The sequence below is a fragment of the Eschrichtius robustus genome, chromosome 7 (assembly GCF_028021215.1).
Source record: "Eschrichtius robustus isolate mEscRob2 chromosome 7, mEscRob2.pri, whole genome shotgun sequence".
Taxonomy (NCBI): Eukaryota; Metazoa; Chordata; class Mammalia; order Artiodactyla; family Eschrichtiidae; genus Eschrichtius; species Eschrichtius robustus.
Window position 1 is genome coordinate 108,797,475 of NC_090830.1, and position 23,808 is coordinate 108,821,282.

A 23,808-nucleotide genomic window follows, 5' to 3' on the forward strand; every position below is an offset into this window, starting at 1 on the left:
TCCCGGAAGCGGCGGCCGGGGAGGCGGCGGAGGTTCTCAGTACTGCGACTTCAGAGCGGCCTTGGGAAGAGGCACGTCGTGGTGGGGCGGGCCTGAGGAAACGCGCCGGGGTCCAGTGGCCCTATCAGTGCCTCCTGGCCGTCCCCGCCCCTTCCCCACCATCGCAGCGACAGCGTAGGTGAGGTGCCACCCCCCCACGCCCCCACCACCCTGGTGTGTCTGCCGACTGTGCGGAGTTGGGCGCCAGAACGCCGCGGGGGCCGCCACCTGCTGGCCCAGCGACCTTGGGTGTGGCCTTCTGTGGTTTGGGTCTCAGGGCCCCGTCCGGCTCCCTGGGCTGCAGAGGTGATGGTCCGGCCTCTGCCGGCGCAGACCTGCTTCACCCCTTCCTGGGCTCTTACCTCGCGCCCGCCTTGGGTCCTTAAGTCCTAGCTCCGCCTGAGGGGGTCTCTGGTTCCTGGTGGCCCCTTTGTTACCCTCCCCTTCAAACACCCTCCTGCCCCCGTCGTCCCAGATCGCAGCCCCTTGCCTGGAACTGGCTTTTGTTGCTGTGGGCCAAGGGTCTGCCTCTTTATTTACTGCTTAGCGTTTGGGTCAGACTTTGAAATTAGGAGAGACGGTGAGAGTTCTGTGTCTATCCCCATCAGAGAAGAGAGAAGGGAATGGGGTTTTATGGAAGGTGGTGACTGCCCCGTTGGGTTCAAGGGGGAAAAGGGGCGGGTAATGGGCAGGCATGCTTCAGGAGGTTGTTGAGAACAGAAGGGAGAAGGAAAGGTTAGAGGATGCAGCAGGGTGGAAGAAAGCTCTGAGGTCCTGGAGGGTGGGCAATTAATTCACTCACTCAGCGAGCATTTATTACATTCCCATTGTGTGCGGAAACAGTGGTGAATGGAAGATGTAGTCTTTGACCTGCTGGAACTCAAAGTTAAGAGGGGCAGACTGGCAAGAAAGAAGGGGGTTTTGCTTTGGTGTGATAAATGCTGTTAGGGTGAGTACATGATCCTTTGGGAGCATTGGGAGGCTCTCCCAGTCCAGACTGGAGGTGTTGGCAAAGACTTCTCAGAGCAAAGGAGTGGTGTTTAAGCCGATACCTGAATGATGAGTAGGAATTAACTAAGTAAAGAGTGGGAGAAAAATATTTCAGGACATCGTTTTACTTGAGACCCCAGGCTGCCTCTCACCAGCAACCATGTGTGCTTGGTTTTTATGGTTTATACTCTTGATGGGTCTGTGGGGAAAAGAACATTAGATGGTGAGTCAGAAGAGCAGGATTTTATACAGTTGACCCTTGAACAGCGCAGGGGTTAGGAGCGCTCTCTGTGAAGTCAAAAATTAGAGTATGACTTAGAGTACACCCTCCCTCCACGCGGTTCCTCCGTATCCGCCGTTGGGCATCCGAGGATTCAACCAACTGCAGATTGTGTAGAACTGTAGTATTTACTGTTGGAAAAAATCTGCATATAAGTGGGACTGTGAAGTTCAAACCCATGTTGTTCAAGGGTCAGCTCTATCTGGGTCATTCACTTCACCTTGCTGAATGTGTCTTCCTCTGTGAAATAGGCTTTCCACCTGTAACCCTGCCTACCTCACAGGTTTATTATGGCACCACATGAAGTAATGCAAGTAGAAGTGTGTTGGGCATTGGAAGTGCAATGCAAATGTCAGGAATTCTTATGGTTACAGGATGCAGACCTCAGAGCGAGAGGGGTGTGGGCCAGAGGTGAGCCCCAGCATGGTCCCCGAAGCTCCCCTGGAGTCTCCAACTGCTCCTGCCAAGTCCCCGGCGTTTGATCTTTTCAACTTGGTTCTTTCCTACAAGAGGCTGGAGATCTACCTGGAACCTCTGAAGGATGCAGGTGATGGTGTCCGGTATTTGCTCAGGTACAGATTTTATTTAGGTTTGCTCTAACCTGCTGGGCCTTCTGCCTTCCTGCTTTGTAGTTGCGCTGGCCACTTAGGCAGTGGCTGGGTTATCCTTTCTGCGCTGGTGAGGAGCAATTCTGGGAGGTCCTTTGGGCCTCTGGGCTTATTCTAGACCCTGTGTCTCAGGCCCAGCCCAGGAGAGGCAGGCACTGGGAACCATCTGGCCTTTCACCAGGGTTTCTTCTTTGTGGCTGAATAAGCTCATACCTCAGGACTGCTAGCTAGCCTTGACCATTGGGCCTTCTATATCCGGAGCAGGCTTTTTTTACCTTCTCTCCCAACATTAGCATAATTCATATTAAAATTAGGATGCAAATAACTATGAATAAGCAGGTACTATTTTCACTAATCCTTTAGGATTATGGCTCTCAAATTTTTTTGTTCCTGTTCTGCTTTGATTTTCATCCTTGGTAATTTTCTTTTTTCTCCTTTCAGCTCACTTTATTTCTTATGCTAAAGTATTTAAAATTATAGATACATACCATTCTGCTCCCTAAACACATTATTTATTTAGTTTGTCTCTATATAATAATGACTTTTTTAAAAAAAATAAGGTAACATCATACCTAACACAATTAACAATGATTCCTTGATGTCACCCTATACCCAGTTCATACTCAGATTTTCTCAGTTGTCCCAAGAATGTCATTTACCATTGTTTTGGTCAAATCAGGCTCCTATCCAGCACCACGCATTCTGTGTGGTTATTATGTCTCTTAGGTCTTTCTCAATCAAATGGTCTCTTTCACGACACTGACTTGCTGGAGAATTTCCTACCTAGATTTGTCTGGTAGCTGCTTCTTCCTGGTACAGACTGGAAGTTAAACTTAAAGGTTGGATTTGATTTGAGTAAAAAAAAAATTTTTTTTTTTTTTTTGTGCAAAGGTTATGTGTTCCTAATACTGCATTGTAACGGGAGTCACATAAAACCAGCTTGTCCTAAAGAGCAGATGTTCTTCATCTAGAGCCTGTGGGTGGGGCTCTCGGGGTCAGTGAATCTCCTGAACCTGCATGTAAAGCTGTGTGGGCACACGTGTGTGTATTTTTAGGGAGAAGCTTCTAGTTTTCATCAGATTCTTTTAAAGGCCTTCAACCATCTCAGATGCCTGAGAGACACAGATAGGAGACGAGGGCGGGTAGGGTTGGGTTAACCTCTCAGGGTGCTCTGGAGTATTCATTCTTACCTCAGTCTGGAAATAGTGGGAGGTTTATTTTTAACTCTGACGAAGGCCCTGAGTTTTTCTTGTTCACCCCAGAACCCCTTTAATTGATGGCATTATCCCGAGAGGTGAGCTGGTCTGTGCTCCAGAGCAGTGTTCTCTACATTTAGATGACTATGCTGTTGATGTAAGGGGTAGGGAGATGGTGTAAGGAGGGGCTCGCTTTGTAATCCCACCAGACCAACTAGCTGAAATGAATTGTGGTCTTCCTTAGGGGAGCGTGTGGGCTCTGGAAAGCATGGGGCTGTGCTCTCTGGCGTTTTCTACTGTGTGTGCGTGTGTGTGCGCGCACGCACGCATGCACCTGTGCGTGCAGATGTATGTGTGTATGTATATACGTGTGTATGTATGTATGTGTGTTTTGCCTTTTCGTGGCAAAGCACAAAAGTTAAATATATCCTGCCCTTCTCCTTTTCCAGCACTGGTCTCTTAGTGCTTCTTGCACTAATGTATTAGGATTTTTCCATTTTATGAAATTAGAAATCTGAGGATGTGGTGGGATTGAGGAAGCTGGACGGAGGAGGAGCATCGGGACTCAAAAGCCCCCAGGAGCTCATGGTCTCTGAGCCGCTGGGAGATGGAGCACTGGTCTGTGAAAGCGGCTGTCAGATTAGTTTGTGTGTTTGGTTGTTCTTTTCTTAGTAAAGAGGATTTGACTTTGCAGAGGGATCTAATCTTGAGCTTCTTTTTTTTTTTTTTAAATTTTTATTTATTTTTGGCCGCGTTGGGTCTTTGTTGCCGCGTGCGGGCTTTCTCTAGTTGCGGTGAGCGGGTCTGCTCTTCGTCCTCAGGCTACAGGCTCACGGGGTTCAGCAGTTGTGGCTCGCGGGCTGTAGAGCACAGGCTCAGTAGTTGTGGCGCACAGGCTTAGTTGCTCCGCGGCATGTGGGATCTTCCCAGACCAGGGCTCGAACCCGTGTCCCCTGCATTGGCAGGCAGATTCTTAACCACTGTGCCACCAGGGAAGCCCCTAATCTTGAGCTCCTATGAGGTCTGAAGCCTGGAGCTACGGTAGATTTTTGAAAGACTTCTCTCTTTTGGGATCAGCTACTCCAGTAGGTGGGCCTCCATGACCAAGGTGTCGGTAAAGACATCAGATAGAATGGGAGAGGCTGGGAATTCCCTCGCGGTCCAGTGGTTAGGACTCTGCGCTTCTACTGTAGGAGGTGCAGGTTCGATCCCCGGTCAGGGAACTAAGATCCCGCATGCCACGTGGCATGGCCAAAAAATAAACAGATCTTTAAAAAAAAAAAAGAGAGAGAGAGAGGCTTTAAAATGAAAGCCATCTCAGTGGCTGTGTGATATTTTTATTTCTGAGATGGGATTGGCCTTAGACCTGACTTTTAATTTGCTTTTACCCTGGTAGCAGCCACTAGATGGGTCTGAGGCCTAATTAGGGTGGTGTAGTTGGAGTGTATGGAATTTTAAGACAAAGGCAGAGAGAGGTCATTTCACTCCCTTACTCATAACTCTTCTTAAAAAAAAGCACCCCATAAGTTAGTTAACCTCATTTAGTAACTGTGAAATATCCCAATTAGAGCAAAAGAAAATGCATTGAAGTTCTGAATACATTTCAACTTACCTGTTGATTTTTCTATTTGACTCTCTCCTCTGAGGGCCCACCTTATATCCACTGACACTGCTCTTTAGAATGTAGGTGTCAGTGGCTTCGTGATTACGTCTGTGCTCCCTTTGCCCTGTTAAATGTCCTTTATTAAGGACTAAGCCAGCAGCGTTGCTCGTCCTCAGCAACCTGTCTCTGATTTTCTTTCCTCCGTCTTTGGGGGCTTCTGCGTTGCCATTTGGTGGTGGTCGGAGCTGGGTCTGTGTTTTCTTCTAAAAGTTCCAGTTCACTTTGGGCGTGTTTGCTGAGGGAATGCCAACCCTGGTTTTGTCTTCATTTTTTATATGTTGAAATGAAATCTTTATTATTTTCTTTCCTTTGGAATTAATGTATGTTTAAAACAAACTCTCAAAGTCACAGAAATAAGAGAAAGTCGCAAATAAGGTCAAAGAAATCCTTTACATTTTGTTCTCTCAATTTCCGTATTAGATGGGTCTTGTGCAGTAAGCATGTGTTCTTACGAAATTGTAAAAAAAGAATATGTTACATATCAACTCTGTCTCAATAAATACAAAGAATAAAGGAAAACTCTTAAAGAAGAATGTCATCGGCACTTCTTAAAGAGAATAGAACCTTACAAAACACAGGTTAAACAGGGTTATAACATTAACAGATAATTTCATAAATTCTTCCTCCTCCTGGGAAAAGGTTCTACGGGTCCTCTGGTTCTGAGAGGATGCCCTTTCTCACCCCGGGGCCTAAGCTGTGACCTCAGCTCCTCTCCCGGTCGCCTGTCCAAGTGAGAGACCCACTTTTCATTTTTCCCTGACCCTCTGAGCTCCAGGGCCTCCTCTTGCTCCTGGTTTTGAAGACCCACCTGTGTGCCCATCTCCCCTTCCCGGCTGGAAGGGCAGCTGTCTTCAGTAACCAGGACTCTCTGTGTTGTAGGTGGCAGACACCATTGTGTTCCTTGTTGACCTGCCTGGGCCTCAACATCTTGTTCCTCACCTTGAATGAGGGTAAGAACCAGGGGCCGGGGGTTTTTTGTGAATGAATGTGGGGAGGAGTTCTGAGAAGCGGCCCATGTGAGGGAGCCGCCTGTCTCGCCATGGAGTTGGCCTCCCTCTGTGTCTGCTCGATGTCAGAACACAGGCTCCTGAGAGACCCACCCTGGGCTAGAATCCTGGCTGGGCCACTGGTGTGACCTCGGAAGTTCTTTAACCTGTCCATTAAGGCCTAATTTTCCTCATCTCTGAAGGGAGGGCACGAGCCACCTGCTGTGTGCTGTGTGCTAGTGTAGAGATTTTTAATATTTTAAAAAAAGGGTCTGGGGCTACAGCAGTGACCAGATGGGGGAAAGTCCCAGCTCTTAGGAGCCTACATTCACGGAGAAGCCAACGACCGTATCTGTAATCTGCCATGCGGTGATAAGTTCTATGAGGAAAACCAAAGCTGGGTTAAGGGGCTGGAGGCCGGGTGGGGAGGTTCTGTTTCATACCGAGTGGTTGGGGGAGGTCTTTTGGGCAGAGACCCGGAGCAGGTGAGGGAGCGAGCACGTGGACATCTGGGCAGGCAGAGGCTCCTGGTCCTGCTCTCTGCTTATCTGCAGTCTTGTTGCTCCCATAGGTGCATGGTACTCAGTGGGTGCCCTGATGATTTCAGTGCCCGCCCTGCTGGGCTACCTTCAGGAGGTCTGCCGGGCACGGCTGCCCGAGTCTGAGCTGATGCGGAGGAAGTATCACAGCGTGAGGCAGGAGGACCTGCAGAGAGTTCGCCTGTCTCGCCCTGAGGCCGTAGCTGAGGTGAAGAGCTTGTGAGTATGGAAGGGGCCGGGGAGATGAGGGACAGGGACAGTACCAGCTGCCACCACACCGAGTGCTTGCTGAGCACCAGACATCGTAGTGGGCAAACCATGGATGTTATTTCCTTTCATCTTTTTAACAGTTCTGGGAGGTAGCTACTATGATTGTCCTCCATTTATGGATGAGGAAAAAGGCAATTGACCAAGCTGGGATGGGAATCCAGATCTAGCTGATTTCTAGTTTAGGGTCTTGACTGAGCACACACACACAGACACACACACACACACGAGCCACTGCCTGGGTTCAAATCTCAGTTCTGCCATTTAATCGCTGTGACATTGGGCAAGTTACTCAGGTTCCTCATCTGTTAAATGGGATAATTATAGGCCTCCCTCACAGGTGGTTGTGAAAATTACATGAGTGTCTGGTACCCAGGAAGTGTTCAGTAAGTATTAGTCATCATCACTACGCTGTGGAGGAACTTCCCTAAATGTGACAGAGCTGGTACTTCTGAGGAAGCATCTTAAGACTGTTGGATAACATTAACCGTAACAACTTCAGTGGCTCTCTTGACGTACAGCAGCGGTTCTCATCCCTTCCTGGGCAGCAAAGGCCTCTGTGGAGCTCCAAAGGAAACTTATAAACCAGTGGAGGGCTGGGCCCCACCCCAGAAATTCTGAGTCAGTTATCTGGAGTGGGGCCTGGGTATCTGCAGTTTTTCAGAAAACCTTTTCACTTTGAGATGATTTTAAACTTACAGAAGATTTCCAAGAGTATTACAAAGAACTCCCACATGCCCTTTACCCAGATAGAACAATTATTAACATTTTGCCACGTTGGCTTCATCTATCCCTCTACACTAAGACATTATTTTTTTTCTTTCTGAACCATTTGAAAGTAAGTTACAAACATCTTGCCTATTTACCCCAAATACTTCAGCATGCATTTTCTAAGAACAAGGACATTCTCTTCTATTTCCAAAGTCCTGTAATCAAAATTAGGAAATTTAACATTGATAACATTAGCATTAGTACTATTATCTAATAATTGTTCATGATCAAATTTTGCCATTTGTATTAATAAGGTCTATTATATAAATTTCTCCTGATCTAGGCTCCAATCCAGACTCGTGCATGACATTCAGTTTTTATGTCTCTTTAGTCTCCTGTGACCTGGAATAGTTCCTTGGTCTTTGTTTCTCATGACTTGACATTTTAAAATAGAACATGTTTATTATTTTGTAGAATTTCTCTGCATTTGTGGTAGTTTGGTTCCTCATGATTAGATTCAGGTTTTGCATTTTTGGCAGGAATGTGACAAGTGACGTCATTGTATCATATCAAGAGGTACATGATGTCACTGTCTGTTATGGGAGATACTAACTTTGGTCACCTTGGTGCAGGTTTCTCCACTGTACAGTGACCATTCATTTTACCCTCTGGAGTTAGTAATCTGAGGGGGGATACTTTGAGACTTTGTAAATATCTTGTTCCTCATCAAATATACACCCACTACACTGAAATCCATTGATAGGTCTTACTTTCATCAATTTATTACTATGATGGTTGCAAAGGTGATTTTCTTTTTGTTTTCCTTTTTTTTTTTTTTTTTGCAAAGGTGATTTTCTAATTGTCATTATTACCTGACATTCTATAAGAAAGAGCTTTTCCTTATTATCAGTATGAACGTAGGAGTTTTAAATTTTATTCAATGGGTTATAATTTATTATTGTCATTGTTAATTTTGATCTCAGTCCTAGATTTGGCAATGGAGCTCTTTTGAACTGGCCCCTGTGTTCTTTCAATATGTCCCCATCATTTTTGAGTGCTTCCTTATTCTGTGGTATAACAGAATGTTTAAATTCATCTTGCACATTCCCTGCCCTGTTCTAGAATCAGCCATTTCTCCGAGGAGCGCTTCAGAAGCCAAGATCTGGGTTCTCATTTCACAAGCATGTGCTCTTTGCTTTTGGGGGGCATCCATTTAAAAGAACTCTTCAGGTCAGTCTACCTTACATCCCAGGTGGAGACACATTGCTCTACATCCTGACATTTATCCTCACAGCTCCAGTGCATCTGGGAGGTGGGTACCCTGCTCCTCATATTATAGAGGAAAACTGCATCCTTGGAAAAGTTAAGTAGCCAGCCCAACATCAACATCTAGGAAGAGACCAAAGCAGGGACCTTGGCAAGGGTTCAAAAAAGGGGGCTGAAGTGTACGAAGTTTCCCCAAACTCTCCGACCCCTCCCGGTGAGGCAGGGCGTATAGCTTGCACAAGCCCCCTATGTTGTGTCTGCAGCTTGATCCAGCTGGAGGCCTTCCTGAGCCGCCTGTGCTGCACTTGTGAAGCTGCCTACCGCGTGCTGCACTGGGAGAACCCCACCGTCTCCTCACAGTGAGTGCCCGTCCGCTCCCACCACCGCTGCCCTGAGGACCCCAGGCAAAGCCAGCTGCCTCGAGAGGGCTCCTGTTGCCCTAGCTCAGGGGAAAAGGGCCCACTAGGCTCTTGTGTGCAGACCTGTACGTAGGCTTGTGGGCTTGAATGCGCTGCTTTTGTTTAGACACGTTCTTTTAGGTGTGGTCATAATATTTTAAAAATAGAAAAATAACTCACCATGTAATCTCCCACCCTGATATAGCAGCCAGTCTCATGTTTGGATTGCCTTGTAGAGTTTGTCACATGCACATGCTCTCTATAGCTCATAGTGTATGTGAGAACCCTTTTTTTTTCACTTATTGTTATCATGTAACTGGTTTTCCATGTTGCTACATAGCTTTTGGAATTACTTGTAATACCATATTAATATAGATGGTGATTGTACTATAATTTATGGAACCATTCTGTGATATATTTAGTCAGTTTCTACTTTTATTACTAACCCTGTAGTGCACATTTTTATGGGTATAGCTTTAATCTTTTGAAATTTTTTTTTTTCTTAGACTACTAGGATGGAACTATTGAATCAAATGAAATGAATGTTTTTAAGGTTCTTTGTATGTGAATAATAATGACAACTAATACTTCTTTAGCCTTCCCCTGGTGCCAGGCACTGTGCTCAAGGCTTTCCATGGTACTGTCTCACTCTTGGTAGTAACCCTATGAGGAAGGTGCTATTTCAGTCCTCATTTTTTTTTTTTTTTTTTTTTTTTTGGCCGCACCACTCCACATGGGGGATCTTAGTTTCCCGACCAGGAATCGAACCCATGCCCCCTGCGTTGGAAGCGCGTATTCTCAACTACTGGATCACCAGGGAAGACTTAGTCCTCATTTTACATGTGAAGGAAGTAACACTCAGAGAGCCAAGGGACTTGCATAAGGTCACACAGCAAGAAGTGGCAGCGTGGGATTCAGATCCAAGTCTGTCTTATTCTGGACTTCAGAGTCTAGGTCCTGAGGAGAGATGTGTGTTGGACCAGTTTAGGCGGCCCCGCCCGTGTCCGTTGTGACCTGTTGGTGGTTGTAAATCCTTCCTCCTCACTTTACTTTCCACTTGTTTGATTAGCAGATCTTGTCAGCTTATTAACTGTTCCCATAGCTGTTTCTTGCCCAGACCCCCATGTGGGTGTGCCCTAAACCAGTTTCCTTCTGATCTTACGAATTTCTGATCCTGTGGTTCCTCTCTGTCGATCCAGGTTCTATGGGGCTCTTCTGGGCACGGTTTGCATGCTGTATCTGCTGCCGCTGTGCTGGGTCCTTGCCCTTTTAAACAGCACACTCTTTCTGGGAAATGTGGAGTTCTTCCGAGGTAAGCCCCAGACAGCCTGACAGAGATGGGACCTGGCTCTGAGGGCTGGTTGGGCTCCCCGGTATCTCTACGGCTGATCGTCTGTTTTCTGTGCCTTCCACAAGGGGGCAGCACCACACTAGGGTCCTCCCTTGGAGAGTGGTGGGCTCTGCCTCTCAGATGTTCAGTGGGATACAGGGGAGGCTGCTACTAGGGGTCCCTTTCCCTTCCCCAGACAGATGAATCACTGCTCACATGATATGGTGGCTTCTGGGAGATGAGGGAGGGATGTTTTCCCAGTGTTGCCATCCGCCTCCCAGGATGCAGCCCCCCAGGAATTGCTGCCTCATCTCTGTGTGATCCCAGAGTACCTGTCTGCCGTCTGGCTTCTAAAGCACTGAAACAGTCTGGAGAGGCCTTGAGCCGTAGAAGCCTGGGCCTGTACATATGTTGGGGTGATTGCTATACTTGTTTTCCTCCCTGTGGTTGGAAATTAATTATAGAAGCCATGATTTATCGGGCACTTACTACATTTAATCTCTTTTTAACAATCTCATGGGGTAGGTATTGGTACATCTGTCTTGTTTATGAAGCTTGAGTTAGGTGACTTGTTCAGAGTTAGGAGGGCGACTGTTTCCTGCTGCCGAGAGTGGGTGCTGGAGGAGGCGGCCAGCTGGCTGCAGTAGTGGGTACCCCCAGAGCACTGCTCATTCCATCCTGATTCTGCCTCCCACCCTGTTCTTCTTGCTCTGGGTAGTGGTGTCTGAGTATAGGGCATCTCTGCAGCGGCGGATGAACCCCAAGCAGGAAGAGAGTGCCTTTGAGAGCCCGCCACCGTCTGATGCCGGGGGGAAGGGCGCTCTGCCGGACTGCACACCTGCACCTGCACCCACGCCCACAGAGGTGAGCGCCCCTAACCACCCGGGCAGAGCCTGCTGCGGGCAGGCTGCCCAGCCACCCTGTTACCAGCTTGTTCATACCAAATAACTCCTGGGCTGGCCTCTGTAGTTCCTGCGCCTTCCCAGGCCCATCTCCTCTGAAGTGCTTAATGGTAATGACTACAGTTAACTAGTAGCAAGAGCTACGCTGTGCTTTATTGAGTGTTTACTCTGCTGTTCCAAGTACTTTATAGACGTTAACCCCAGGAGGTGTAGGTTATTTCTGAGAATGAGATTATTCTCCTTTGTAGAAGAGAAGGCTGAGGCACAGAGTGGTTGTCCAGGGGCAGTGGGCCCAGGACTCAGATCCATGCCCTGTGGTTCTAGAGCCTGTGCTCTCAACCACAGTGCTCTCCAGCCACTGTATGTCCTTTTGTGGCCTTGGTCTCATCTCCCTGTCCTGCTAGGTTAGAGACTGCTCTCTTTCCCCTGACTTCTTCCGTTCTGGCAGTTGTGCCATTTCCTCTGAGGCGTGAACCGTTGTTTTTCTTTTCTTCTTTTTTTTTAAAAATTAATTAGGTAATTTATTTTCTGGCTGCGTTGGGTCTTCATTGCTGTGCGCGGGCTTTCTCTAGTTGCGGCGAGCAGGGGCCACTCTCCGTTGCGGTGCGTGGGCTTCTCATCGCGGTGGCTTCTCTTTGTAGCAAAGCACAGGCTCCAGGCACACGGGCTGCAGTAGTTGTGGCATGCAGGCTCAGTAGTTATGGCACACGGGCTCTAGAGTGCAGGCTCAGCAGTTGTGGCACACGGGCTTAGTTGCTCCACGGCATGTGGGATCTTCCCGGACCAGGGCTCGAACCCGTGTTCCCTGAATTGGCAGGCGGATTCCTAACCACTGCGCCACCAGGGAAGTCCCTCTTTTTTTTTTTTTAATAATTTTTTTTTTTTTTTTAATTTTTGGCTGTGTTGGGTCTTCGTTGCTGTGCGCAGGCTTTCTCTACTTGCGGTGAGCAGGGGCTACTCTTTGTTGCGGTGTGCGGGCTTCTCATTGCGGTGGCTTCTTGTTGCAGAGCACGGGCTCTAGGCGCGCAGGCTGAGTAGTTGTGGCTCGCGGGCTCTAGAGCGCAGGCTCAGTAGTTGTGGCCCTGCATTGGCAGGTGGATTCTTAACCACTACGCCATCAGGGAAGTTCCTTGAACCATTGTTTTGAGAAATCTGGATGCTGGCTCCGGGGAGGTGGCCTCTACCTTGGGGGCAGGGCTACCATCTCTCTGACTGTAATAGAGTCTCTCTCCCCAGGACCTCACGCCAGGCAGTGTGGAGGAGGCTGAGGAGGCCGAGCCTGATGAGGAGTTTAAAGATGCAATCGAGGTGGGTGGCCTTCCCCGGCACCCTCAGCTGACCAGGTCAGAAGTCGGGTGGTCCTGGAGCCATGTGGCTTCTCACATTCCAAGTCTGGGTTTTTAAAGTTCTCTTATGTCCAAGTGAGAAGCTGAAACTTGCTCTGAGCTAAAACTCACTGGTTCAAAGGGTGCCACTGAACCTCCACCCATCCTTTTGCTGACCTAGGCATCTGTCCTGGGTGCCCAGGGCAGGAATGGCTCTGGAAGCCTCTGGAAAACGCCCTGCTGGGGGAGGTGGGTCATTTACTGCCTTGGCTGGAGACTGTGGGCTTGGTGCCTTAGATGTGGGGAAGGCAGATTTGGAGGAGGGCACTGCTGGGGTCTCTGCCTGCTCTTCTGAAGGATGAGGTCCGTAAGATGTCCCTTTGACGGGTGAGGATGGGAGGTTGGAGAAAGCAGTTGCATGGCCAAGTGCTAAGTCAGAGAGAGTTAGACAGTCTTCCTGGTTTTAGGATAGTGGTTCACACTGATAGTTTGCAGAAGTGTTTTATTTGGCATGCAAAGCTTTAAATTAATTTTTTGAGCCAATATTTAAAAATGGAGAGATTGCAGTGGAAACTCTAGATATTCAGTTTTTCTAAAAACTCAGAAGCTCTGGGAGCCCTGAGTCTGTAGCAGTCAATGTAGCCGAGGAGTGACTGTCTCCTTTAGAGAAGTCACATAGTCCTCACCACTTCCTGTCGTCCCTGGTCACGGAGTCCTAGTGGCAGTTGCCATTTTTGTCACGTTTGCACTATGGCGTTTCTTTTTTTTTTAAATATATATTTAAAAAATTTTATTTTATTCTTTTTTTTTTTTTTGGCTGTATTGGGTCCTCGCCGCTGCGCGTGGGCCCTCTCCAGCCGAGGCAAGCGGGGGCCATTCCTCACCACGGTGCACGGACCTCTCACTGCGGTGGCCTCTCCCGTTGCGGAGCATTGGCTCTAGGCGCGCGGCCCCCAGCAGTTGCGGCACGTGGGCTCAGCAGTTGTGGCTCGCGGGCTCTAGGTGCGCAGGCTCAGTAGTTGTGGCGCACGGGCTCAGTTGCTCCGCGGCATGTGGGATCCTCCCGGACCAGGGCTTGAACCCGTGTCCCCTGCGTTGGCAGGCGGACTCCCAACCACTGTGACACCAGGGAAGCCCTATGGCTTTTCTTATAGTAGGAAATCACTTCTCTTTATGTCTCTCTGTAAAGTGGGGGATACAAGAAATGGCGGTTTTGTGAGTTTTCACCAGGCCTATGATTTACACCCAGCCCGCTTTACTATTACATTAGCCTCGTCCATGTGGGCATTTACATTTTCAACTGCTGAGATTTCTCTAAGACTTGAAGCGGCTGTGGACTCTGAGTCTTGGTGGTGATGGTAGGGAATATATATAGCAGGGGCTTTCAAGCAGGTTTGTTCATGACCTACAGTAAGGAACACATTTTACATCTTGACCCAGTTCACACTTACGTCTGTGAAATATGAAAAACTTAAATGAAACAAAAGTTTCCTGAAAAATACATTGTAAGGGATATTTTCTTTCCTGTTCAATTCTGTTCTATTAAGATAATGACCAAATTAATTTCACCCAGTTTGAAAAACAGTAATACACAGCTTCCCCCAAGCTTATTTGATGTTGGGGTCCTTTTACAGGGGCCTCTGTTAGCGTCACCCTTTGGGACGTGCTCAGATGAACTCAGCGTAGCACTTCTGTGCTTCCTTTCCTTTGGGGGCCCCCCTCCCTGCAGCTTCCTTCTTGCTATCTTCTCTCTGTTTTCTCTCCTTCTCCCCCGCACCTTGGGAGGCAGGAGACCCACTTGGTGGTGCTGGTAAGTAGCAGCCTTGGTGAGGTGGGCAGGGGCTGGCGGGATGGGGGGAAGGGTGGCCGAGCCGGTGGTCGCCACGCCTCTCAGGGTCCGCCATGCACGCAGATCCCGGAGCCCTGCCACGAGGTGGGCAGAACTGGAAGCAGCTTTTCCCACAGGAGGATGACGAGGGGGCCCCGTGCCCGGCAGAGGATGAGCTGGTCCTGCAGGACAACGGGTTCCTGAGCAAGAACGAGGTGCTGCGCAACAAGGTGTCGAGGCTCACAGAGCGGCTCCGCAAGCGGTACCCGACCAACAACTTCGGTACGGCCCAGGGGAGGGCTGGCTGGGGGGCGCCCCGGCCATGGGGCCAGAGGTGCTGGGTTATGAGGAGAGCAAGGAGTAAAGCTGTGTCCACAGGACCCTGGGGAGGTAGCACATGCACAGAGGGACTGAGAGGGAGGGAACGTGGGTTCCTTCTTGTGTCTCTGTCCTTATTAAATCTTGCGGGAAGATGAGGAATTCAGTTCCAGAAGCGCCACTCCGGGACTGCAGAGAGGTGTGGTCCTGAGGCAGGCAGAGCTGCGGTGGGCAGTGGAGCATTATGGCTGGGAACTGAGTGTGGAGTCTGAGCGCCTGGTGCAAACTCCAGCGCTGCTGGATGTCCTTGAGCAAATTATTTAACTTCCCCGTGCCTCAGTTTCCCCTTTGTAAAAGGTGGATAATACAAGTTCTTACCTCACAGGGTTGTTGTAGGTCTCAAACGAGATAATGCTCATTAAGTGCTGGCACGTTCACAGTAAGTGCTTTGTAAGGGGCGCTGTTAACATGAAAGGCCCTGGTCCATCCCGCAGGTGCCTAGGAGCCTGTCTGGATCTTTCCAGTCCGATTGGAAGCAAGTTGAAGGAAACAGTGTCTTCCCCTGGGGATGATGGAGCCCTGCTGTTTCTTCTCCCCAGCCAAGCTGGTAGATTGGCTAGTCCTTATTTTACTGGGCACGGAGGTGCACCCAGGAAGGTAGCTTTGGAGAAGGGTGGACTTGACTGTTAGCACAGCTCGGAGACCTGGCTCCGATCAGGAGAGTGGGAGTCGAGCCGAGCCATTTTGATGAAGTTATAGCTGAAGCCTGGAGAGCCGGTGACTTGGGAGTCACCCTGGTCCTGAAGCAGAACCTTGCTTCTGCTTGCTGTCAGCTGACAGGAGGAGGATGGGCTGGCTGCTCTGACAGCTCTGGTGGGAGTGAGTTCAGGGTGCTGTGCCCTGGGAGAAGCCCCTGGGGTTTATCTTGAGGTATTTGACCCCGGGCGCTCAGGGCCTACCTTCCTGCCCCTGCAGCAACCAGGGCACTTGTTTCCTGAGCGTTAGACCTCCTGGACATGCTGTTTCTTTCTGCTCTGTGAATGTCCCCAGTCATTCAAGATCCCTTCCTTTTATTTGTGATGATCGCTGACTGCTGCCGAGCGCTCTGTGTTCAGTGCGCTTTCTTGTACACTGTCTATTTAGTCCTTAGAAGCAGCCAGGTTCCGGAAGTCCCAAGTGACATTACACAAGACTTAATACTCTTGTTCTGGCAAATTATACTTTTATATCTATGAATTTTAAGTAAAGCCCCTTAGATATTCCCATTTGGTGGGTGAGTAACCTGAGGTTGAAAAGAGTGATTTGCCCAGAGTCTTCAGCCAGTACATGGTCGAGCTGTGACTCAAATCCAGGTCATCTGATTTGACTCCCATGTTCTTTCTTTTTTTAATTTATTTTATTTATTTATTTTTGGCTGCGTTGGGTCTTCGTTGCTGCACGCGGGCTTTCTCTAGTTGCGGCGAGCGGGGGCTACTCTTCATTGCAGTGCACGTGCTTCTCATTGCGGTGGCTTCTCTTGTTGCGGAGCATGGGCTCTAGGCGCATGGGCTTTAGTAGTTGTGGCGCACGGGCTTAGTTGCTCCGCGGCATGTGGGATCTTCCCAGACCAGGGCTCGAACCCGTGTCCTGTGCATTGGCAGGCAGATTCTTAGCCACTGGGCCACCAAGGAAGTCCCCATGTTCTTTCTAACTCATCATCCTCCCTTTGCCCTGGTGTCTGAAGTGCCCTGGTTTTATGCCTATCCGGTTTCTATATTTGGCTTTTGGTTCAGATAATCCCAACCAGGATGGGTGAAGGCTTGTCAGGTTCCCACGAGGATGGCAAAGGCAGAAAATGCTTCTTTTCCTAAGTCCCCCTTAGCCCTCCATTCTTCAAGACTGCTTGCTGTCCCTCCCTTGAGATATTCTTAAGCTCTGGGCCGTGAGGGCAAGTGTAGCAGCTCTGTCTTGGGTCTGCCTCCCACAGGCCGGGGTGAGTGAGCTGCTTTGGGGGCCATTCCATTCTGGCTGCGAGTGGATGAAGGGGATGCACGGGAGGAATGAGGGCAGGCTGCGCACGAGCTTCTCCGTGAACTCCGAGTGGGGGAGTCCTAGTGGGAAGGGCCCCCTCTATCCTGGAGGCTCCGTGACCATTGCCTTGGCAGGTCTGTGTGGTCTTAGGCTCCTTCCTGTTCTCTCTGCCCCCGTGGCATCCTCACATGGTGAGTCAGGACCTTGGCTGAAAATAGGGGCAAGAAGAGTTGGTCGGTGTCGGAAGGGATCGGGGTGCCCTCCTCCTCCACATGCCTGCCTGAGCTGGCGTCGGCACACAGAGCCCTCCCTGGCTCCAGATCTGTGCGTGGTACGGGGCTGTTTCACTAGACCACGTGGCTGCCTTGGGGCGGTTGGCCCTGGTACTCCATCCAGTTGAGAGGGGCCAGAGTGTCAGTCTTTGAGCAGCTCCTTTCCCCTGTCCCGTGCCCCTTGCTAAGGAGAGCCAGAGGTGGGCGGCCTTGACCTAATTCGTAGTGTGGGGGACAGAGTCTTGGAGCAGCCTGTTTCCTGGGTTGGCATTACCAGCCAGCGGGGCGCTATGCTCTTCTCTCTTTTCCTCTGCCAGGGTCACGGGCTGACAGACAGCAACAGCAACAGCGTCTACCTTAAGCCCATTGGTGTCAGATTTCTCCTGCTCTAGCTAGGGTCCCCTCTCCTTGAATGCAGGGCGTGTCCTTTAGCAAGAGCTGCAGGGGATTCTGGGTGGACAGAGAAAGGGACCACATCGTTTTGGGCCTTTGTGTGAAGGTGAGGCCTGGTGCTGTGTACGTGGCCAGACAGGTGGTCCAAGAGGCCCAGCAGTGCGCCCTGAAGCTGATAATTCCTCTGGTTAGATCACAGGAGGCCTTTGGGCCCCAAGTCTGGAAACCTCCTTCAGTAATCTTGTCCCCTCTCAGGTTTTTCTGGGACCCTAGCCGGCTCTCTTCTGGGCCCACAGCCCTTGGTTGGCCTCTCTGGTCCCCTTTTGTGAGCCACCCTCCTGCCTAGTATGGACCCCTGCCTTTTCTCCCCTGGCTCAGTACCCCCCATCTGCATGGAGATTTCTGTGTTGAATTATAGTCAGTATTCTTGGCGGCAGCCCTTGCAACTTTCCTTGTTCTCATAAGTTTTTGCTTCTGCTTCTGGAGCTCACTGAAGTCATAAGGGCCCAGTGTGGCTTTTCCTCTCCTTCTCCATCCTTTTGATTTTTTTCACTCACCTGCATGTGCCCCCTTCATCAGACTGTGTCCTTGTTGCAGCCCACCTTTTCCTTCTTTAATTTTCCTGGAAGCATGGGTGGGTGGTGAGCACAGCTTCTATTAAGCCCCTTTGCCTTGATGTCGCCTCGAAAAGAATGGTCGGGGGAATTCCTTGGTGGTTCAGTGGTTAGGGTTCCGCACTTCCACTGCAGGGGGCACAGGTTTGATCCCTGTTCGGGGAACTAGGATCCTGCATGCTGCGTGGCGTGGCCAGAAAAGAAAAAAAAAAAAAAAAGATCGGTCCTCTCTTCCCCATCTTTCATCTCTTCTTACACCTCCCTTGCCTCCTCCCAGCTGTTTTCTAAGCTGCTACTGACTTCTCTGCTTGAAACCGTGTCTGAAACCTTGTTGACTCATTGTGTCTGGTGGTTTAGGCAGGATCTCTTTCCCGGCTGTATGTCGCGCCGTCCGCCCACCACTCTTAGTGCCTGCACCTCTTGCCCTGTGCGTCTTTTTGGAAGGTGCCTGGCTCTGAGCTTCTCTCCTGGAATCTTCAGATGACAGAAAGCAGGAGTCTGGTGTTTTAGGAGGCATTTCTCTCTTTAGCTGTGGGCAGAGTACTTGTAAGGAGACACTTTGGAAGGGGTTGTGTCAGGCAGGTTTCATTAGAGATCGTTGGAGCCACCTTCTCTGAGGGATGCCTGTTGTCAAGTCCCTGCCAACTTGGTGTGATTTCCAGGGGGTAGATTCTGCTGGATGCTCTTCGATTTGGGCTGGACCTACAGGTGGAGGGTCTCTAAGCCCCAGGTGGGAGCAGGGACAGCAGCTGTGTATAGTCCGGGACATCGATTCTCGGTGGCCATCGGTTTTTCCTTCTTAGTTTGAATCCCTCCTTCTGGCTCTGGATCTGGACTTTGCACTCTGCTCCCAGCCAAGGAGTCTGGGCTGGGCTGGTGCCCTGAGTGTCCCCATTTAGAAGAGTCAGGAGAAGGCGAGAGTTGCAAGACCTGGGCTGGGTCAAAGCTGAGCTGCTGCCTCTGTTTCTCAGGGAGCTGTACGGGCTGCTCGGCCACCTTCTCAGTGCTGAAGAAGAGGGTAAGTCTTCTCGAGGGTGTGTTTGCTGGGGACTTGGGACGAGATGTAGGGGAGTAGCTCGAGGTCACAGATGAAGTCTGACTGCTTGGGCCACATTGGGCCTGGGGTCTGGTCTGAGGTTTGCTCAAATGAGTGGGTCTCCGCTTGCCCCTGTGCCCATGGCTTCACCAGCCTTCTCGTGGGATGTCCCATCTGGTCTCAGTCCTGCCCCGCTAGGGCACCTCCCCACTCCCATAGTTGTCCCAGGTTCTCTGGGTGGGGCCAGCTGGTGGAAAGGAGCTCCAGGTGCCCGGGGGCAGGCGATCCAAGACTGACCCTGGCTCTTGTCTGCAGCGGAACTGCAGTAACTGTGGAAACAGCTTCTGCTCTCGGTGCTGCTCCTTCAAGGTACCCAGGTCCTCCATGGGGGCCACAGGTGAGTGGTGCAGGCTGGGGGTCCGGGCAGCGGGAGGGCGCGCCTGCCTCCCACCTCCTCTGGGGGCTGCTGTGTGTGGGCAGGGAGCCAGGGGTCAGCGAGAGGTCCAGGGAACTGGGGATGTCCTCCATCTCCCTTTAACAAAAGAAAAACGAAAACATTTGATGCACGGACAGGAGTATATATATAACGCATCTGAATCGTGAAGCGCAGTAATGAATACCTCTGAGCGCTCACTAAAGCTAGAAAATAGAGCATGAGCGGCACCACCAAGGCTCCCCAGTGCCACGCCTGCCGTCCCCAGGGAGACCACTGTCCTAAATTCCATTCTCTTTCTCATTGCCTTGGTAATGCTTTTAACTAAATAAAAAAAATAATTTCTTTTCCTTCTATAAAAGCTATACCTACTCATTGTAAACAAAACAAAACAAAAAGCCAAAGAAAGGAAAACATTCCTAATCTCTCCCAGAGAGAACTGTTAGGCGTGGACCCTTCCCGGTCATTAATGCCGTCGCACATGGGATAAATACATATGCATGTTCTAGAAAAAAATGGGAGCATGTATTACATACTGCTTTGTACTACGTTACAATGTTAAATTGAGTGTCTTTTTTTCATTCTTCTGGTCATGCTAGTAACATATGCTTATTCTAGAAGATTTGGAAATTACAGAAGAAGAAGGAAGAGAAAAATAATCTTGTAGTCTTACCACCCAGAGATAATAACCACTGTTAAAACATTCTGGAAAATTTTCTTCTGGTATTTTATTTAAAAAACATTTTTAAAGGTATTCTTTCGGTGCTAAAATAATTTCTAATGCATAGAACATCTGGGTGAGGCCTGCTGTTGGTATGGTCACCCCCAAAGCCCCCAGTTCCCATGGAAAGAGAATTCTCTGAGGGCAGGCTAGTGAGCTGGGACAGCGAGCTTGTAGGCTGGGTGATGGGTGGTCTGTGTGGGGCTTCGGGGGGTGGGGAGGCGGTTCTAGTATTTGGGGCCATGAGCCAGAGGGCACGAGGAAGCATCTCACCAAGTTCTTCCTCCTTTTCAGCCCCTGAAGCCCAGAGAGAGACTGTGTTTGTGTGTGCCTCGTGTAACCAGACTTTGAGCAAGTGAGAAGAGGGCCCAGGGTCCAAGCGGGCGCCTGTCCCTGGGGCCAGCAGTAGACCCCGCTCTCCCCACCCTTAGCCCCATGTGGCATGTGCTGGGCAAATGTGGCCTGAATGCTACGTAGGCTTCCCCTTCCTGCCCTCGCTGACTCCAGCCGGGTTCTGGAGCTGTTCTCTACTCCTACGGATGGCCAGTAGTGGTTGCTCTCAAACAAGGACTGGAGTGTTTGCCCTGCTCTGCTCTGGGCTGTTAGTGGACTCAGGGCTGGGCAGGGAATATAAGTTAGAGGGCAGCAGTGAGCCAGGCCTGGTCTCGCCTGGGATCAGGGTGTCCCTGCAGGCCTGGGAATTCTAGAAGCCTGGAGGTCAGAGATTGGGAAAAGAGATTCTTCCCCTGCTGGGTATTGGGCCAAGCCCTTGCCCTTTGAGAGCCTGCAGAAGGGCTTGCACGTGTCCCAATTCTGTTCTAATGTCCCTTCAGGCATCAGGACCTCATCCTTTCCCCACCAGAGGGTGTGGCGAGGGCTGTCAAGACCAAAAGTACTTCTAGAAACAGGGTTGAAGTTCCCAAATTCCCCCAGAGGAGGACATGTCTGGGAGGGCCTGGCAGAATCCTTCAGTGTTAAGCAGAGCAAAACGGGCACCCCAGCAGCTCAGAGGGCCTCAGCCCCACCTTGCAGGGACCTTGACTTACAGAATCTCAGCCCACATATTATTCTGGTGTTTTCAGCTCTGCCGGGTAGATGCTGGGCACTCAGATCACTCCTGCTTCCCGTGTTCAGAGCCTTGGGCACCGCTTCTCTGGCCTAGAGCTACAGTTCCCCTCCCTGGCCCCTTGTCCCTTGGAGTGTGAGACCAGGAAGCAGAGCAGAGGTCCTGAAGCCCTCAACCTCTGGGGGCCTGAGAAGTGTAGGATCTCGCTGGGCTGGGTCTCAGATTCCAGGGCTGTTCTCCAGCAGGACAGCAGTTATGGGATAAGGCCACTTGGGGTCCCTATCCCCTCTCCAACAATTTCATGTTCACTCTGGGCTCTTAGGGGCACAGTGTCTCTCCCTAAGCCATGAGCAGGCTCGGGCACCCTTCCTTCCCCAGGAGCTTCCCTGCCTTTTTGAAGTATTTATTTATTTATTGCATGGTTCCCGGGAACATGTGGCACAAGGAATGGGATAAAGAGGATGGGGGCTTCTCCTACCCTAGGATGCTTCCCTGAACTCATGGGCTGCCAGGGACTCAGAACCCTGGGAGGCGGAGACGTTTCTATACCCTAAGCAGGGACACAAGGTGGCAGGCTGGGGAGACAAGGATCATCCTAGGCCAGCTTTCTCTCCATGCCAACCAGTCTAGGAGCCAGGGGACTTCTCCAGGCCAAGTGGGGGCAAGTCCCTGGGGAACCAGGCAGGCCTTGGTAGACCCCCTTCCTTGGGCTCCTTTGTCCTGTGGAGATATGAGAGTTAAGTGCTTGTGCTTTATTTACACTGGAGAGGAACTAAAAGGATGTCTGTGTATATGGAGAATTGTCAATAAAAAGGCCTCAAGCTTCCTATGTTTTCGTCCTGGTCCTTGCATGCCCCCTCTCCCTGAGGCTGGAGAGCCAGGTGCCCCCCAGCACTGGCTGAGTTTGCAGGCCTGGGCTGTGTCTGCAAGACGGGGCGGAGGGGCTGCGGAGGCTGAAGTTGGGGTGTGACCTGGGGTTGGGGGAGGAAAGCTGTGCCTTGTGCAGGAGGGGCTCAGCGAGATGCCTGTTGGATTGACTTGAGGCGGCGTCTTGTGACTGTGACCACATTGTGAGGGCTGGGGGTTGGGCTGGGGACCAGAACTTGGTAAATACTAAGCAATGCAGGCTTTAGAATGGAAAGATTTTAGCTAATCCCTCTGAGAAAGCAGAAAAGGATCAGCCCTGGGGGAGGCTGAGAACCAGCCGGAAACAGGATTGGCTGTGAGATGGGAAGTAGAAGCAGTTCTCTGGGAGCTGGGGTTTGGGGCGTGTTTACTGGGTGCCAGGCGCTGTGATACGTGCTTTACACACATTATTTCATTTAATCCTCAAGACGGCCCTAAGAGGTAGGCACTTTTTCTTCCCATTTTACAGGGGAGGAAATTGAGGCCCAGGGAAGTTGAGCAGTGGCTGCAAGAGGCTTGGCATGGCACTTTGCAGACCACACACAGCTGGACTTGAGCGGTGTCTTCAAGACCTTGGGCCTGAGGCAGTAAAGGCGGGTGGAGAGACTCTGCCTTGGAGTCGAGGTCAGGTTGCAGCCACATCCTCATGACCCCATGCACGTGCAACTCAGACTGCGGTGCCTGAGGGGTCCTCACAGCACACTGAGGCCTCGGTCTGGTAACTTCCCCTAGGACGAGGGAGCCCCAGCAGGGGGCCCCAAGAGACAGGGACGCAGCCAGAACCTTGTCCTAGCAGTTTTTACAGAAGAGCATGTTCACTTTAAAAAGTACCAAAGTGGCAAATAAAAGTACCAAAGCGACCTCAGTAGCCGGGTAGTCCAGAGGAACAGTAGAGATGCTGGAGGAGTGGAAAATAGGGCCTTTGAGCAAAAGGGGACAGCAGTGGTAGCACAGGCCCAGGAAGGCTGTTCTTCTCGTGGAGGGCCTGTGTCACAGTAGGTCAGTTGGAGGGATGCTCAGAGATAATCCAGTCCAGCCCCTCACTGTGGGAGCCACACCATACCCATTTGAAGATGCGGGTTCCCCACAGCATGTGAGGATGGAACCAGAAGGGACTTCCCTTAGAGCAGGAGCAGCCTGCACTAGCCAGAGAGCATCCCGGTGACAGTAGAGGCGGGTGCTGCGATGGACCGGCTCCACACTTGGCCCTGTTCTACCATTGGCTGCAGCCACACTGGAGTTGCTGCAGGGGCCTTGCCCCCAAGCCTTTCTGTGCTACTTTCCTCGTCTGTAAAGTGGGTAGATAGTGATTTCTATCTCGTGTGGCTGCTGTGAGGATTAAATGAGATAGTCCACTCCAGGTGGGAAGCGAGGTGCCTGGCACATAGTGAATGCTCAATAAACACTAACTCATTTCTCTCATTCTGGCCATCTTTAGGAATATCAAAACAACTCTGCCCTGCATGGCTTAGAACAGCAATTTTTTTTTAAACTAGAGAATAATCATAGATTATTTTCAGGAAAGAATGAAGCCAGAGTATAGTTTGAAAAAGCAGAGTCAATATTTTATGTTGGGAAAATGAAAACAATGTCTAATGGTGAAATACAGACTATAGCACGAGTAGCTTTTAGGACATGGGATTCAGGGTGTGAGAAACATGGTTTTCATCATCTGGAGTCAGTGGCCTCATAGAAGGAAAGCCACCTCCTT

At 50.3% G+C, this 23,808-nt stretch overlaps 1 protein-coding gene across 2 annotated transcripts in view; it reads left to right on the top strand.

The window, feature by feature from the left end:
- ZFYVE27 (zinc finger FYVE-type containing 27) overlaps window positions 1-23,808 on the top strand; it is a 28,794-nt gene continuing 4,986 nt past the window's right edge. The window contains exons 1-12 of one of the 2 annotated variants that reach the window (XM_068548319.1): window positions 1-178; window positions 1,684-1,881; window positions 5,656-5,726; window positions 6,334-6,520; window positions 8,809-8,904; window positions 10,143-10,255; window positions 10,992-11,137; window positions 12,412-12,483; window positions 14,466-14,610; window positions 18,907-18,953; window positions 19,287-19,368; window positions 20,420-22,018. In XM_068548319.1, the coding sequence (XP_068404420.1) occupies window positions 1,685-1,881; window positions 5,656-5,726; window positions 6,334-6,520; window positions 8,809-8,904; window positions 10,143-10,255; window positions 10,992-11,137; window positions 12,412-12,483; window positions 14,466-14,610; window positions 18,907-18,953; window positions 19,287-19,368; window positions 20,420-20,484 (1,221 nt within the window). In that variant the 5' untranslated portion in view covers window positions 1-178; window position 1,684 and the 3' untranslated portion in view covers window positions 20,485-22,018. Of the gene's footprint in view, window positions 179-1,683; window positions 1,882-5,655; window positions 5,727-6,333; window positions 6,521-8,808; window positions 8,905-10,142; window positions 10,256-10,991; window positions 11,138-12,411; window positions 12,484-14,465; window positions 14,611-18,906; window positions 18,954-19,286; window positions 19,369-20,419; window positions 22,019-23,808 lie in introns of those variants that run through there. The other variant, XM_068548320.1, reaches the window with a different exon arrangement.